The sequence below is a fragment of the Syngnathus acus genome, chromosome 22 (genome assembly GCF_901709675.1).
Source record: "Syngnathus acus chromosome 22, fSynAcu1.2, whole genome shotgun sequence".
Lineage (NCBI taxonomy): Eukaryota > Metazoa > Chordata > Actinopteri > Syngnathiformes > Syngnathidae > Syngnathus > Syngnathus acus.
Genome location: NC_051106.1, coordinates 4,350,711 through 4,368,462, shown reverse-complemented (window position 1 = coordinate 4,368,462; position 17,752 = coordinate 4,350,711). Strand labels below are relative to the sequence as shown.

The 17,752-nt window shown below is 40.6% G+C and overlaps 2 protein-coding genes across 2 annotated transcripts; one reads left to right on the top strand and one right to left on the bottom strand.

The window, feature by feature from the left end:
• The first annotated feature begins 2,247 nt into the window (after nucleotides 1–2,247).
• Nucleotides 2,248–10,513, top strand: c22h14orf180 (chromosome 22 C14orf180 homolog). The gene is made up of 9 exons (XM_037241792.1): nucleotides 2,248–2,638; nucleotides 2,967–2,997; nucleotides 5,395–5,481; nucleotides 6,252–6,372; nucleotides 7,174–7,204; nucleotides 7,286–7,394; nucleotides 7,845–8,008; nucleotides 8,083–8,215; nucleotides 8,461–10,513. The coding sequence occupies exons 1-9, from the start codon at nucleotides 2,486–2,488 to the stop codon at nucleotides 8,664–8,666; spliced, it is 1,035 nt and encodes a 344-aa protein (XP_037097687.1). The 5' UTR covers nucleotides 2,248–2,485; the 3' UTR covers nucleotides 8,667–10,513.
• On the bottom strand, nucleotides 10,414–12,790 carry LOC119116436 (transmembrane protein 179). The gene is made up of 4 exons (XM_037241793.1): nucleotides 12,465–12,790; nucleotides 11,612–11,749; nucleotides 11,372–11,450; nucleotides 10,414–11,300 (listed from the first exon to the last, which is right to left on the bottom strand). The coding sequence occupies exons 1-4, from the start codon at nucleotides 12,764–12,766 to the stop codon at nucleotides 11,127–11,129; spliced, it is 693 nt and encodes a 230-aa protein (XP_037097688.1). The 5' UTR covers nucleotides 12,767–12,790; the 3' UTR covers nucleotides 10,414–11,126.
• Between the last annotated feature and the right edge of the window lie 4,962 nt (nucleotides 12,791–17,752).

Genomic DNA, 17,752 nt, shown 5'->3' with positions numbered 1-17,752 from the left:
TTCCCACGATGAAATTGTCCACAGGTTTGTGATGACTCTGTAAATAAAAAGTTCAATGAGGTTCAACCTCTCTGCTAGCAGTGATTATATTATGTACGAGTGTAATCACAATCGTAATTATTTTGTATTGTCTTCTTACCACAATTATTAATTTAAATTGAAAATATTTTTAATAAAGATAAAAAATTGTTGTAAAAAATAATTCACATAATTGTATTGCTAACTTCTCACATTCTTTCTTTTTTTGTAAATGAACGGCACAGTTTTAAAAGCTCTCCACTTGGGGGAGTAAGAGTGGAGCAAAAATATATTAACCCAGTAGAGGCGTTTGGTCTAACTGAATTCTTGATTTTCTTTAACCTGACTGGGACAGTGATGAAGCCAATGCAAAGAAAGTTTAATAGCCTGTTTGAGAGTCAGCACTTGAACATTTAAGTGCTGACTCTGCCATGCATTGCTGAGCGTGCTGTAAATACTGTATGTGACTCTCACACAATGAAACCTCTTTACTCCCTAGTGATTCATTCCCTAGTCTGATTTTCACCTCATAAATGAATGATCCAAGTTGCTTCAGCGGAAATGAAAAGTGAGATAAAACAAAAAAGTGTGTGTATAATGATGTGATAACCTTAGCTTGGATCTTTGTGGCTGTGCTGACTTGGACGGTGTTTATCAGTAAAGTCATTGGGTCAGGTAATTGAGTAAAAAGAGACAGATGGTTGCGGCATTTACTGCTGATTACATGGAGGTCATAAAGTGCCTTCCAGTAGCTGGGGGTGTCAGGTCCCAAGCCTGTTAAACTGCCAGGATACGACCGCAATGTAGATGCCCTCACCACAAGGTAGAGGTGTTTAAGTCAAAGAACTGGGTCGGTTCTTCAGAGAACCCAACAATGTCATTTCAAGGCTTATTCTGTGCACAATTCCCCATTAGCTCATTAGGCCATTAAATGAATGTACCGTATTTTCCGGACTATAAGGCGCACCTTCAATGAATGGCCCATTTTAAAACTTTGTCCTTATATAAGGCCCACCGGACTATAAGGCGCACCATTAATGCATCATGTCAGATTTTTAATCCAAATCAAATCATTCTCCATTTCAGCTTTTTTATTTCAACTTCAGACGCAACAAATTACTTTATAATCACAAAATAATGATCCATAGTCTTTTTGATTCATGATTCATAGTCTTAAGCTTATGATTGATTTCATGACACAATGCTTCGGGCCAGTTTAAATTTAGGAATTTGGTCCATATATAAGGCGCACCGGACTATAAGGCGCACTGTCGGCTTTTGAGAAAATTTTAGGTTTTTAGGTGCGCCTTATAGTCTGGAAAGTACAGTACTAATATGATGTCAGTTATATATTTTTGAATCTTAAAATGCCCCACTGTCAGTCTATATGTGTCGTTAACATGATGCATTCCGCTTGACCGCTTCGTAATTACATGTCTTTCATTTATCTGTCAATTAGTAGCCGACCACTGGCTGAGGACAAGAAGCCTCCCCCTACATTCAAATGTTGGCCTCATGTTGACCTCTAACAGCTCATAGCTCCATAATCAAGTGCCAGAAATTTATTAGTCCACCGACACTTGTCACAAGTCCTGCCATGAGATTTTAAATGCTCTCTGATCTTCAGTCGATTTGCATTCGCCACCATTAAACTCCTTAGCTAGCTCAGTGCTTAGGCTGCTAATGGAGACTGACTCATTTGCTTTCTGTTATCACATTCATTTAAACCAGGCTGCATGTTTGGTGTCTGCGCTCTTCTTACGGGCGTGAGTTGGCAGTGTCAAGGCGCTGCATGAAAGTACTTTTATAGTGCACGCCTGATGAATAAATATTTGTTCTATCTGTTTGGATAATAATGAGCACTTTCTCTTTCTTTCACTCTCTTCTCAGTGGCTCATATGTTGGTTTGCTTAATGGAAAATGTCCCTCTGGCATTTTCATGTAAAACATGCACACACAGCATTCAAGCTGCTCTGCCTGCGGTTGCGCAACTCCTCATCATTAAACCAGAATTATGGAAGATTTCTTTTTAACATGCCCCTGTAGACCTGTTTCCTAAAATAGAGTTTTTGAAGCTTTAAGTCATAGAGTAAAGACATACTGTATTCTATGTCAACATCACAATGTTGTACTTTGTCCTTTGAGGGGTGGAGAAAGAGTGTGTAAAATGCTGAGCAGTGATTGGTCCGAAACGCTGCCACTCAACCAGCAAATACTCTCCACTTCCTCTGTCCTCCTTTCCTGGTGCAGCCTGGGAAGAGGGAAGGGAATGGAGCTCATCAGGGTAAGTAGCCGGAGCTCCCTTAGCTCTCTCCTAATTGCCACCTGTCCTTGACGGGACATTCCAGGACGGATTGAGAGCCGGTGTGGGTCATCGGCTGCTCATGCGAGGGCTGAAGTGCTGATTTGTCCTCGGCGTCTGGAGCGCTCTGATGGGAGGCAGTGCCGGCTCCGACTGGGACTGGGGATGCTGAGTGGAGGGAGGGAGGGGCTGTTTGAGCTGGGACAGCAGCTCCAGCAGCAGGGGGAGTACCAGGCTGCCCTGCACTGCTTTCTCAGCTGCCTGCTTGGACTGACCCATGTGCAGAGCTTCACCTCTTTACCCAACTGCCTTCACCAGGTGAGAGAGCATCAGTTTTTTCCCACACACTTAACTGCGCATATTTAATTCATCACCCAAATCTGCTGCATCGTGAAATTGTTTGACTTGAAGAGAAAAGATTCCAATCTTTTCCATTGCATGCGATCACAAGGCCTTCAAGTGAATCCATTTTTCTTCTGCTTAGTAGCACATGAAGGAATGCTCCAGATGTCATAACATCACACCACGTGAACAGTAACATGATAATGACCAGAGCGAAGATGCATCATGGAGATCTAAATCACTTCTTAGACAACTCGTGACATCATCCAACACCTTTAACCTTTGAATCCTCTGTGTTTTGCAGATTGCAGAACTTTTCATCACGGAAAAGAATTGTATCCTTACTTTGACAAGCCCACAAGAGAGTATATAGATGATCTACTGAATTCCATGGAAATTTTATGAGGAGAGGAAGTCAATATCTGTTGACGGGTTCGTCGGTCCTACAATGATACGGTGTTTGTCTAGAGCTCACGCTTTAGCGGTAAGAGGATTTGTAGGCTCTTATCTCGGCCCAACAGAGTGGCCGAGTAAACTAATTAACTTGTATCTGCACTTGACTTGGTTGCCTATTGCCACTTAACAGCCTCCATAAAGCTCAACATTATAGCACACCGGTGTTGTGTGTCGGTGTATATTTTCCCTGCTGTCACCGAGACGCTTCGACTCTTAACTGGCTTGCTACGTGAACCGGTGGCTACCCCTCACTGACCATTGTTTAAATAGGAGCATTTGTTAGGTGTCGCTTCAGCTCAAGCAATCAGGAGGACCCGTTCAGCGTGAAACATTATCCACTTATGGAGTTGGACAGGGTTACATCCTCTGACCGACAGTACAGTATCAATATTAATGTTAAATAGTTTTTGTGGCCTTGCACAACCAGTAAATTAATTAATTGGAAATCAAAAGTGATAATTTTAAATGCAGCCATTGTTTTTGCAGATTGTTGTTTTTGTAGTGGCAATAAAGGTCAAAGTTCATTGGCAGGGAATACCAAAACACAGTGTCACTATTTATTATCTTGCGCAAAATCTGACTTGTACACTTTTTAGACACATATGCCAGTAAGCGCTTGACAATTTGTACACAATAAGTGCTTTAAATTTGATGAAGGCCTCCCGTATAGTTAGCGCAGTGAACTTTGTCTCAGCCAAAAACTCTTTTGGTTGTTGAGTGTTTACTGATAGAGTTCTTGGAAAGCATGTGGCAGTGAAGTAGGATGTCAGATAAAAGCTGTGCTCTGTATTTCCTATAATTATCTCGTGATGAGGTAGAGGGAGGGGACAAGAAACAGTATCTCAAAATGTCTTGCAGTGATTAGTGTGCCATATGAGAGATCTGTTGTGACTTAACTGGTCAGAAAATGGTAGCTATTTAATTCAATTAAGTGTCTTTGTACATCTATCTATGCCAGCCACTTAAATGCTCATTCACCAGACACAAGGTACAATTGACCAGTTTATCCACCAGTTAGTTAGTTCAAGATTTCACACGATTTTAATTTAATCTTTTGTGTGTGTGCCATGAGCTAATGGAAATAAATATGTGCTTTGTTACCATTGTTGTGATGCAGTGAGGCTAAAGATAGCTGGCACAGGAAGTGCTCCAATTTTTTATGAAGGTTGCTCCCCCAACCCAATCCCCAAACAGTCCGCTGCATACCAAGTGTATTCCCTTGTGCGAGCTGACTTCCATAAACTGAGACAAGCATGATGTTTTCTAGTCATACAACCGGACCGTCATCAACAAAACATATTTCAATTATCATTTCTAATTTTACCTAGCTCCAATTTAAAAGATCTCAAGTCTGATGACAAGTGAATACTGAGCAATTTATAGTTCTGCACGTGAGCAATGTGGTTTAAATAGGGCATTTCGACAGGAGGGGCTGTGTTTATTTTAAGTTCTGGTCTTTGAATTCACCTGGAAATTATCACTGGTGTCATTTCACAGTGTGCCAACTACAATGGAATATTTCTGACACTATTTCAAGATGCTTTTAATAGTGAGGCTTCTGATGACAACAATAGTACGAAATGAAAGGCATTCAAAACATCCATCCATCCATCCATTTTCTGAACCGCTTAGTCCCCACGGGGGTCGCGGGTGTGCTGGAGCCTATCCCAGCCGTCATCGGGCAGTAGGCGGGGGACACCCTGAACCGGTTGCCAGCCAATCGCAGGGCACACAGAGACAAACAACCATTTGCACTCACACTCAAACCTAGGGACAATTTGGAGTCTTCAATCGGCCTACCAAGCATGTTTTTGGGATGTGGGAGGAAACCGGAGTGCCCGGAGAAAACCCACGCGGGCCCGGGGAGAACATGCAAACTCCACACAGGGAGGGCCGGAGGTGGAATCGAACCTGCACCCTCCTAACTGTGAGGCGGACGTGCTACCCAGTGCGCCACCGAGCCGCCTGCATTCAAAACAATTCCAACAAAATATCAAATCAAACATTCCGTGGTGATGTGGAATTTTTTTATTATGGTGACAAGAATCAGCATGATAAGGTTTAAAAATGCAGTTCCGAGTGTTCCGATTATCACGATAATGGTGATTGACACCTGTACTTAACAACCCGCCCTGTTTGTTGAGGTCATTCTTCAGATGAATGGAGGGAGGGAGGGAGAGCAGAAAAGTAGAGCTGGGCAACAACCAGGGCTGTTTTTAACTTCAACAACTGACTAATCCCATTGGACAAGAATGATCCCTTACCCATATAAACAGATGGGAAGGCCCTCCAGTTCATCCAGGCTGAAAAAATGTTCTACGAGGTGGCATTGATCGAGCTCACGGCTCTTCACGGGAGCACAGGCAAGTTCAATGATATGTTTTATACCTCAGAGAATAGAAAATGTATGCATATAATCTGTGTAGTTCACCATGCCATCTGATTTGTGATCTGGGTAGAGGCTCAAACAAAATAAACACACACACATACGACCTCTCGTTAACCTATGACCTCTTTTACGTGACTCTGTTTGTTTACCTATTAGAAGTTGAGCTGTTATCACCAGTGTGCTGGTCATTCGTCATCTATTGCTCTCAGCTCTGCATGTTTTCCTCCTCGTCCTCCTATCAATGTTTGTTTACCTAGTTGTTGAGCTGCTATCACCAGTGTGCTGGTCATTCATCATACTTTGCTCTCAGCTCTGCATGTCTGCCTCCTGAAATCTGGGCAGACTTGATTTAATGGTCGTATTAGAAACTGTGTAATATGTAAATTTACTGTAGATTGCTCCTTGCTTTTTGGTATGTTAAACAAATTAAACTAACCGTTTAATGTGAGTGTACAGACTGTTTGTTGTGTCACCTACCTTGCATGTGTGTGTGTCACAGTGTTCCAGTGGGTGGGGCGAGTTTGTTGTTTGACCCCCCTTATCTGCTCTCTTCTACGTGTATCTCTGCACTCTTGTCTCCAGTTCTCAGTTGTTGCTCTTCTGTGTTCTCAGAAGTACTAGACAGGCAAACAATTTCTAATCATTTCTTTTCAAGCTTTCTTATAGCTAGTAGAGAGGACTTTGATAGCCTGAGAGTTTTGCTGGCACGCTGACTGAATCCCATGCCCTGCGTTTGTGTAACAGGGCCCCAGGAGGAGGCTTCACTGGGCTCGGCAGGATGGTCGACCCCAGAGGAGCTCTCGGAGAAGGCGTCACAGGCACACCACCTCGAGCGGCTGGCCCAGCTCTGCATCATAAGCAAACAGTAGGTAAAACTTTCAATGTGCTGGCATTCATGTGCCATACCATGTTCTATGCATTCACGTTAATTTTATCAATATGCAAAACTTTGTTTGATGGCTGTTGTACCATCAGATTGGGCTTGTAACGTCATAGTTTTCCTCAAAATCATCAATGGTTTCATCACTCTTCTAGCAATGTCGGAGGAAGTCGTTTTCCGTGTTCTCTGATCAGATGTCCGCTACTGGCCATTCTAAAACCGGCAATCCGAAACCAAAGGCATTACTAATTAAAGGGAAGCGTGTCTTTGGAAGAGCGAGTCTGACATTCGGTCACGCTAAAGCGACTTTGCGCTACATGTTTATGCGAGACCTGAGGGTGTGAGGATGGCGCCTTGATGGGTCATGAGGACACATAGCAGGCATATTTCCTGCATCATGCTGATGACATAGATTAACACTACAATTGGCGGGTTGAGGGACAACCTGCAGGCAGGAATAGAAGTTTTCCATTTCCTCCCCCGGCAGCTACAGACCTAATCCCAGCAGGTGCATTTCGAGATTGGTCTCAGTGTTGCGCCTCAGACTGTGAAACAGATATTGGTTTGCATGACAACCAGCACGAGCCAACCCACTTGACCCACATCATGCTAATAAATGTAGTAAATGTGTGTGTTTATGTTTGAGTCCAGAGTTGTTACATGAATTGCAAACAACGGGGGAACGTGTGATTAATGGCATTTTAAAGTTACTATTACAAAAAAATAAAATATATATTTATTTATTTACTTATTTATTTATTTATTTATTTTGATCCCCCTTTTTAGACCTCATCTTGCACTGGAGTACAGTGGTAAAGTATGTTCCTTTTTTATTGGTATTCTGTCAATATTTTTCCAAATATTTAAAATGTTAATTTCTTATTTGGACTCCCTTCAGGCTGCAAAAATCCACCAGAGGGCCTTTGGTAACGACCACCCAATAACTGCCAGAAGCCTGGAGCTCATGGCCACAGTCTATGCCGAGATTGGCAAGACTGAATATTCAGGTAGGTGATACATTTTTAGTTCGATGGCTTTGCACAAATTGACTCTCCGCTGTAGCTCAACAAGAGCCAATTGATAATTTTGGCTCACGAGTATGACTGCCCTTTTATTCTTTGCCTAAATTTCCATCTGTTCAGTGAGAATACACATGAACAGATTGAGTTAGCAATTAAATTACTACTTACAGACAGAAAGCCAATCTTTCATTAGCCATTGTTGACAATGCTTATAAACTTTTTTTCTGAGATCAATGAAACGCTTATTGATGTGTATCAGCAGATATTTGTATTTTTTTTTTAAATGGTATAATCTGTCTCTTAAGCCTGTACTAACAGAGTTAGTTTACTCAGAAAAGTTTGCATGTTTAATATTGTTTGACTTCTCTTCAAAGCAGACTGCAGTGTTACGCAATATTAGCAAATAGTCATGTGTGACTATGGTTGTGTTGCTAGACTCTCTGGGTCAGCGTGTCTCCGCACTCTCCAAACGCTTCGCTGCTGTCGAGTCCATCAGGGACACAGTCAACGGTTTTCCGCCTTCACATCAGGAAAAACACTCAGAGGTTCGTCACAGAAAGCACTTTGACTACCAACAGGATGACAAAACAAAAGACAAGGTAAAGCCAACCTGCAAAAGCAGCATCCTGATTGCTACTTGAAATTTGTAATCTCAATCTTTTCTTAAATTCAGTTAATCAATGGAAAAATCCCCACATCTATCCTCAAGAAGCCAAACCCCACTTGTGTGTCCGACACAGAAGCCACCCAAAGACGGAAAGGCGAACGGAGGGTTCGATTCCGGGAGCCGGAAACCACAGTGCATGGTGAGAAAACAAGATGTTGTGTTCAAACAGTGAAAGAAAAACCATGCTGCCATCTGGTGAACCTGTTTTACTCTCAAATGCTTCGCAGCCTATCCAGTAACTTTAATCCAGTTTTTCTAAATCACTCAAATCCTCCAGGGTCACATAAAATGATCGAGGTCAATGGCTGTCAAGCATGAAATAATAATAAATGCAAGGAATAGTGTTTATTTTTGCCAAAATTGTTTTATTGTGTGTGTGTTCAGCCTATGAGACGACCCCATCTCGCCCTCACCTGTTCTTGTTCACCTGCCTCTTCCTGATGATGTCCTTCCTGGGCGTGGCCATGTACTGCACAGACCGGAGGCATCCACAGCGAGCGTGTGAGCAGCTGCAGGCCGCTCTGGCTGTCTACCTCCTTCACATGAAGCAACTTGTGTGGGGTTGTTGGATATGGCTGACGATGCAGTGATGGAGACCAACCACAGGAGGGGACATATCGGGTACATCTTTTGTAGTGAAACACATGGCTCCCATTCATTGAATATCCTTTATATCGATTTTAAGGTCCATGGACGTGTACACTCTATTTTCATATTCAGCCGCAGCACCAATTTTGGCAGACCCTGTTTTTTGTATCTCACTGCATGCCAATGTAAGTGGGCCGGCACAGCAGCAAGTGTGTCGTGTAGATAAGCCTGGTGGAGTGACAATGTGATGACAGAAAGTCTATCTAAATCTTAATCCTTCGCAGAATTGTCTAAGTGCGGTGCAAGGTAGGTCTAATTCATGAATAAGTGAACAACAAGTATCAAAACTTCTAAATCATTGTTTGATATCTTTGAGATTATCCCCCTGGGCAATTTAAATCACCTGTGACCACTCCCACAACGGCGCTGCACTCCCTTTGCAGATCCGCCAGCCGACATTCATCTGAGAAATTTTCAACATCGGGTTTTAACCTGCCTCTGTGCAGAATTATGGCCCTACTTGTAGTACTGTAATTTTGGCTCACTTGTAGTAGCATGTAGTTGTACTAGTTTGCCAAAATTGTTTTACTAGTGTGCAAATATGTCACACAGAAATGGAAAATATTTTACTAGTAAGACAGTCTACTAGTGTGCTAAATTGACCTAATAGCGAAGGCAGAGAGCATCCTGCACGGTCATGGACCTTAAACTGGATATAAAAGATAGCGAATGAATGCTCAAGCACCGTTTCATACTGCTCACGTGTTTACTTAATGCGTACATTCACGCTTCAATAGGGTCACTACAGCTTTTCGCTTCTATTCTTAAATTTTGCACATATTGCCTGCCACACTCGATTCCTCGGCTGCCCTCGACCTATTGTATGTATTGTATATGACTTACATTGAATGCAAGTATTTATTTTTGTACAGTATGCAATTTGTGTGTCTGATATGATATTTAATGTGTTTGCGCAATACACTAACAAATATAATATTCGCCTTTATAAAATGTAAATAACATACGGGACACAGAATTAAACACATTTGCATAATGCATACGAGTGCTGCATCAATAATGTAGATAATGCAAAGTTTTCATTTAGTTGTTTTTAATCGGGTTTTTTTTGTATTTTATTGTTAGATTGTTATAATTCATGCTATTATCTGTGTGAACGCATTTGTTGATGCAGCTCTTGTATGGGACCTCATTAGCTTGTGCAAGTGTATTTAATTTTGCCCGCGAGTGTATTTGAAAGCTGTAATCCATGTGAAATGAGGAAGAGAAGGAAATGAGCTGCTCAATGACAATATGAGCGAGATTGCTTTCGGTCACATTGCAAGACTGGTTGACTGAAAATCATCGCGACTCATATAAAGTTCTGAATTGATCTGTTACATTTCTTTCCAAAAGTAATATTGCGATTTCTTATATTGTGTCAGATGGGTGGGTGATTGACAGATGGAATGTGTTCCACGTTTAGATATTTTGAAGCCAAACACTGATGATAAAAAGAACCAGTTGTGTGAGTCGCCTTTATCAAAGCATAATTCAAAACACCGTATACATTTTTTTTATAGGAGCACAAAACATTGTGTACCTCTCATTATGAGCAATAACACGCATCCCATATTTAGCATTATTGAGTTCTTCATGGTGTTCATGGAGAGCGGATTATGTCAAAGCAATATTTAATATATGGAAGCAAAGAAGGGATATTGTTGTGAAAAAATGCTTAGCTGCATTTTACCTCTGGTCACTTTGTATAAAGTGCCTTTAGGGAGGTTTTTTTTTAGTTCCTTCTCTTTTATGATTTTAGTTGTTTTGAATAAAAGTCATCAAAAGGTGATTGAGTTTCTTGGGAGATGCATGCAGTCATTTTTCTTTGATCACACAAAGTATGAATGTTTAATGCTGACAGTAAATAGTAAGAAGTAGCCTGAGATACTGTGTGACACCAGTCGCTAAAAGCATTTTGAGACAGACGACAGTGAGACAGACGACAGAACTTTTTTTTTTTTTGCGGGAATACCACAAAAGCACGCAAATGTTGTATTTTTGCTGCAGCATGCAGTATGGACCTTAAATAAAACAAAAGTCACAGTTATTGGTGTATAAAATGAGATCAGACCTAAAAGCCATGGTATTCTCATTTCATCATGCATTTAGTCTCATGCATAAGATTCACAAAGACAAGGTCCAACAAAGTGTCCAAGCCTTTAACACTGCGATTATAAGTATCATAAACTCTAATGGTGTTGATACTAAACCATCAGATTAAAGGAGAAACATACTGAGTGGGTAGAGAGACTCATGAAAAGAAGGATTAACAACAATCGATCAACTAGAGGACGAATATAAACCGATTTTGATTGTCAACAGAGGCAAACATTGGCGTTTCTCATGGCAGGAGAGGAGATTGTATAGATGACAGTGTGTTTGTGGATGGATTTTTTTTCTTTCTAGATGAGGCCGGTCTTAAGGTCAGAGTTGCGGCGTGAGGAGCGTCCAAGCAGCAGGTCCTTCTCATGGATGAGACTGTCCAGAAGATCTTCTTCTCTGTAGTTGTAGTAAACCTTGAGAAAGGCCAGCAGGGTGATGGCCAGCCAGGTGAGCCACGCAGCCCATAAACCAAACTGCAAGAGAAATAATTTGTTTTGATGATGAGGGTTAGGTTTTTTTAGGACGATGATAGGAGGGGACTCACCTGAGCTATTGCAAATTGGTCATAGAAAGCAGAGTTGTTAAGGCCCAGTTCTAGGTCAGTGTCCTGCAGGTCTTCACAGCTACATAAAAATAGTACATGTTAATTTACAGTACTGGAAAAAATAAACTTTAAACCTATTTTTAAAATAACATAAGACAGTGGTTTATAATACTGCAGTTTTCAGAATCAAGTGACCAGTGGTGGTTTGTGATAAAAAGATGTCATGGGTCATTCTCCTACCTGCTGGGCATGGTGCCACCCTCTGTGATGGAGTCGCACCATAGGTTGAAGCCCAGACTGACCATGGTGCTCGACAGGAAGACGGTGAACACCACTAAGAAGCTGATCACCAAGTTGAGGAAGGCATTGAAGATGGAGCTGCAAAAAAAAAAGGAGGGCATTTATCATCCCTCCAGCAGCCATTTTTTTACAGCGCTTTTGCTCATGTTCTTGGCCCTTGACCTGCTGATCCCTTATGAACCATCCAGACCTCTCAGATCATCTGGCACAGGTCTGTTCTTTATTCCCAGAGTCAGAACTAAACAGGGAGAAGCAGCGTTCAGCTTCTATTCTCCAAATATCTGGAACAAACTCCCAGAGACTCCCAGGTCTGCTGCAACTCTCAATGTTTTTAAGTCAGAGCTGAAGACTTTTCTGTTTGCTGCTGCCTATTATTGATTTTATTTTAATTTACACTGCACTGTAACTCTGTTCCTGTTCTATTTTGATTTTTACTGATTTTAATTTTAATCAATTGTTTTTAATGGGTTTTTTTTTTAACTGTGCCCTGATGCTTTTAATATTTTCTTTATCCTTTGATGCATGTCATGTTTTGTGTGAAGCACTTTGGATTGCCTTGATGCTGAAATATGCTATACAAATATATTATATATAATATTAGACGTACAAGATGTTTCTGCTGAAGTCTTATGCAAACTAATTGGCCGCTGCTACATAGCCCTGGCAGCGTGTATTCCCTCCATCATTCTAGCATGACTGATATCCTTCTGTATTTCTACTTGTCATGCTCAAAGCAGCAAGCAATCGGGCCACTTGGAGGTGATGTTAAAATGAGAACAAGTGCACTACTCACTCGTCGTGTCCTTTGCACAAGAAGAAGAGCAACCTCCAAGCCTGCACTGCGGATAATATGAGGGAGGCTATCCCAACAAAAGCAATGAAGCTGCAGGAGGACTCAGCACCCCACTCCTCCACGATGAAGCGCTGCTTTGACACCGTGATGTTCTCATTCTGCCACATCCCACGCGTGAACAGCAAACATTTGCCGCCGAAGTCCTCCGTGTTTTCGGACAGAGGCACCACGGCGATAAACCCAAACATAAAGGCTAAAAAATACAGAATGCATTGAGCGAAAATTAAATTATCAAGAGCCATTTTTGCCGTCTCTTTTCTCAGTGTATGGTAGTGTTGGCTCGTGAGTGAACGATTCGTTCAAAAGGACGAGTCCTTTCAGTGAACGAGAGTGAACGACTCACTTCCTAGGATTCCTTCTTTTTTCAGTTCATATGACTTCAACCAGTAGATGTCGGTAATGCCCATTGAAGCTGGTGCACCTCGCCGTAAAACAAAACTAAGAAGAAAATGAACGAGTCGTGAATTGCATTTCCCGTTCACCAACGAACGAATCTGTGAGTGAACGAATCACTCAGTGAGTGAATCACTCAGTGAGTGATTCGCATTTCCAGTTCACCGCGAGAACGGATCAGTGAGGGAACGAATCCTGGCTTTCCCGTTCGCGAACGAGTCAATGAGTGAACTGCCTTCCTGTGCATCAACGGATCAGTCAGTGAATATGTTGCGTCTCTTGGCGTGAACTATGTAAGCCAGAATGTAGATTTACGATTTACTTATAGTAGGTTTTAAATAACGTGTATGCATATATATGCCTAAATGTTGCTATTCAATATATCGACTGCAGTTTCACATTTGATTGGTGGTTTGAGATGTACTTTTATTATTATTATTATTATTTTAATAAACATTTATGTTAGAACTTGTCTGGTGTTTTATTCGTTGTTTTTATATTCGCCAATCAAAACATAAAAATCAGACATTCATTCATTGAACGATTCGTTTGAACGAATCTTTTGAGTGAATCGATTCTAAAGATTCGGTTCACCTAAAAGAACTGGACTGCACATCACTCGTGTATGGTCCTGCAGAGGTTGCACATGCGCAGTGGATGCAGGCGCAGCATCCGAAGACGCACTGGTCTGAAAACTAATGAGCAGAAGAGGCCTTCAGGCCACATCTCTACGACGTCATAGCCCTTTCCTTTTAGAACCTATTGTGCAAAATACTGAAGGACGAAAAAAATGTGCAAAATACAAACTGGCATGTACATTAACCTAGAACAGCTGCTTTTTTGTATACGCCTATATGCATGTATGTTTAATGGCTATACTCGAACTTGTTGAGGACCACAATGGTCCATTTTTTACTCATTTAGAATTAGAAAAAAATAAATAGTGCAATGTCCTACAAGATTAGAGCCTCCAGTGATGCTGACAAGTATTTATGTGAGAGATGTGCACACATCAGACGGCTATTTGTTCCCATCATGCCAACTGCACAATTTTACACCCACTCTGCATGTGATTTATTGGTCATTTGCACCACACCCCTCTGCACATTTCTCTCATATTATCATATTAGCTTAGTTTGTGTATTAGCTGAGCATGTATGGAAGTGTAGATAGCAAAGGTTCATCAGTTTTTTTTATATGCATTCCAGTAGGCAGCTTGTTGTTGATTAGATGATTCCAGACTGTTTTCACAGAACAAAATTCTGAAATTTTAATGCAGAAATTGTCTTCTGTTAATGTTTATATATACTATCAAATGTAGAGAAAGAGCAGACAAGTCCACAAGCCTTTCCTAATAAACGCAAAGGCGATTCCATGCACACCCACACACAGAAGTCCTCAAAGCCTCACTTCTGAATAAAACAACATGTGTGGGCACATGAACTGGGCACCCAGGGGACACCTACTGCAAAAGTGTGTCAGGCTGAAATATATGTGCTAAGTTATTCACCCCCTGCACGGCTTAAGCAGACAACAGAGGTCTGGAGGAAGGTGGGAGCGAGGAAGATGAGGAGAAAGATGCTAGGCCAAATGTAGTCCCTGAATTCAGAGCGAGAGCAGAGGGCAGCAGAAAGCAAATAGAAGGTCATCCATTTTTCATGAGATGCAAAGCAAATACACTTTATCGAGCGCGTTGAACAATCTAAAGTGCGCTTTCAAGGACGCCGCGAAATGAGATGCATTTACGTTTCAAATAGCCTATTGCGTGTCCTTGTCAAATTGGCCACAACATTACGCCAACACACAGTGGCACAATTTATTTGGCCAGATTTTAATCAGCAAAAGGTTTAATAATAACCAGATGATTAATAATTGCTGAGAAATGCATTATTGAGGGATCATCTTATAGGTGAAATAAAGAGAGGAAGGGTGTGGTGGGACAACAACAAAGCAGCAGTCCTCACAAAAAGCAATTTATTAATGGTAAGTGCATGCACACCATCGTATATCACAAAGTCCCCTCCATCACTGGTTCCCGCTTATTGAATTTTTTTCTCTTTTTTTTGCATTTTTGTAGAGATATTAAATCCATTTGTGTCTATTTTGGGTGTAATTCCACTGTCGGCTACTAGATGGAGACTATTTATACTATACTTTATGAAATTGAAAGAATTCTGTATTTAGTATTTCAGAACATCATTTTTTTTTTAATTATTGAATGCAATTCTGCTCTTTACACCTGCACACAACAATGAACTCACATTTACAATTTCATGCCAATGGACAAGTTCCACACTTCATGTAACCTCTCGACTATAAACGCTATCCATCCTGAGCTTATTTTAACCGATTAGATTAATATTCATATTTTGTATTGTAACAAAACGCCCCATGTCCCATAATGTGCTTTCTTTTTTATCCATATTTTAACCAATCCTCATGATGTCCCATGAAACATTCCTTCCATCTGTGTGTGTCTGAAAGCAAAACAAAACAGACAGGATTAGAGACTCATATCCTGCGCTCTGATGTGAGGGGTCTGATGAAATATCCTGTAGACATTCATCTTTTCCCAGCGGGTGCAGGAAACTGAGAGCACTAGGCCAGCCACTGATTAAATGCTCTTAATAGAGGCCATTCATCTTCTCCTGGTGAATTCACAGAATTGTTTAAACACATACAATTTAGCCAATACTACATAAAAAAAAATGTGTCTACGTGCTAACATTGGCGTGGTTGAACTTACATCAAAAAAGCTACACCAGTTTGATTTGGTGGTGGTACACACACACACACACACACACACACACACACACACACACGCGTTTACACTTCACTAACATGGCCTAATGATGTTTTACCTGCCAGATGCCATATGGACTCAAATTGTAAACTAAATAATGCGGTGAGTGCATTACATTGAAATAATTATCCAATAAAACATGGCTAAAACAATTATCTGCTCATATCCTGCCAATTATATGGCAATGTTAACTCTTCTGATCGAGCATCTATTTGCAGAATAGTAGAATCAAACAGACATGATGATGTGGGGTTTTTTTTTAGACTAAAATACAATTCCAACATTCTCTTGAGCAGCAAGGGGATCAAACAGGTCACTCACATCCCACCATGAAAGTCTGCCTCCATATTTAGAAAATGACATCATGGCAAGCTCTGATGTTAATGCTGGAGGACAGGAGGAAACAAGTGAAAGGAGAAGGGGGCGGTTCTGATGAAGAGGTCACTTGATGTCTTATGATGAAACAAAATCCTCTGAGACCACCGTGAGATCATCTAAGAAGCTGACAGCTTTCTCAAATACAACACTAGCGCCCTCTACAGGCCACTGATCATCCAATAGAAATAACTATGGTACAAAAAATCTGATAAATTAAATGAAAATTGATAATTTCCCTCTAGGGCTCTGCCTCACCTGTCATCATGATGACATAAAAAAATAATATCAAAACAAATATTAATATTTGTCCATAGATCTTTGTGTATGACTAATTTTGATTTTTTTTTATAGTCAAAATAGCTGCAATTTCATATTTCCTGTTCAAATACTAAAGTTAAACGCTTTTTTTTTGCTGATGGAACATAAAATCGCAGTAAAAAGACACAGATTGAGGCAGATAGTACTCTGCCCCACTGAAGGGGGGCGTACGTCAACCAAAGGTGTGTAATGCTGCCCTATTTGTTGCTGCAGAGGTAGACCAAAAAACGGATGTCACAAACAAATCACAGGTTATTTTGCACTATGCACCTAAAAGTGAAGTGGATTGTAACGTGAGGAGGCGTTTATGGGGATTTGATGACGTCAGTGATGATAAACGAGCCCTTGCTGCAACTACTTATGTCTTGGAGAAATGCAACTGTTATGAAAAGTTAGTAGCTCAAACTTATGACAGATCTGCTGCGATGGCATCAGAGCTTCATGGGGTGCAGGCTCAAAATAAAGACAATGTGCCCAAACTAAAGGAAAATAAGGAGGACTTTTGCAACAATGCAACAAAGGATAGACACGCGGACTTCATCTACAATTAAGGTAAGACAACAAAGTGCGTGCGTGCGATGTCTATAGTAAGTAGAGTACTCTGGCGCCATCTACAGGACTGTCTCAGAAAATTAGAATATTGTGATAGTTTTTTATTTTCTGTAATGCAATTAAAAAAACAAAAATGTCATACGTTCTGGATTCATTACAAATCAACTGAAAATATTGCAAGCCTTTTATTAATTTAATTTTTGTTTTTTAATTGTATTACAGAAAATAAAGACCTTTATCACAATATTCAAATTTTCTGAGACAGTCCTGTAGTGTATATTCATGTTAACGTGAACGGTGGATGCTTCATTCTACATGCATCCGCGCTGTCGCACGGTAGGACACCTGAAAAAAACTTTTCAGGTTTATTTATTCCTCCATTTAATTTTGAAATAAGGCAGATGGGGTTTCATAAGTTTGTATGGTTAGAGTTTCATTAATCAATTTAATTTTATTTATGGAACCAATTGTTTAAATTGGAACATATGTGATGACTTTACTAATGAACTTGACACATTTAAATTATGTAACGTAACATTACCATGCGTATTCAATTTTTTTTTTTAAGCTGTAATAGGTAGGACACAGGTACAATGTCTCTTAAGGTATCACAAATTAGTATTTTGTGCAATTTGTTCAGTTGCTGATTTTATTGCCTTCAAGTCAGTTCTAATTGTGTGGATAAAAATACTGTTGTTTGTTATCCATATTAATCATGCATGTTTGAGTAGTTAATCTGACTGTGTATTTTTTTTTTTTTTGAAGAATCGAATACCAAGCCAAG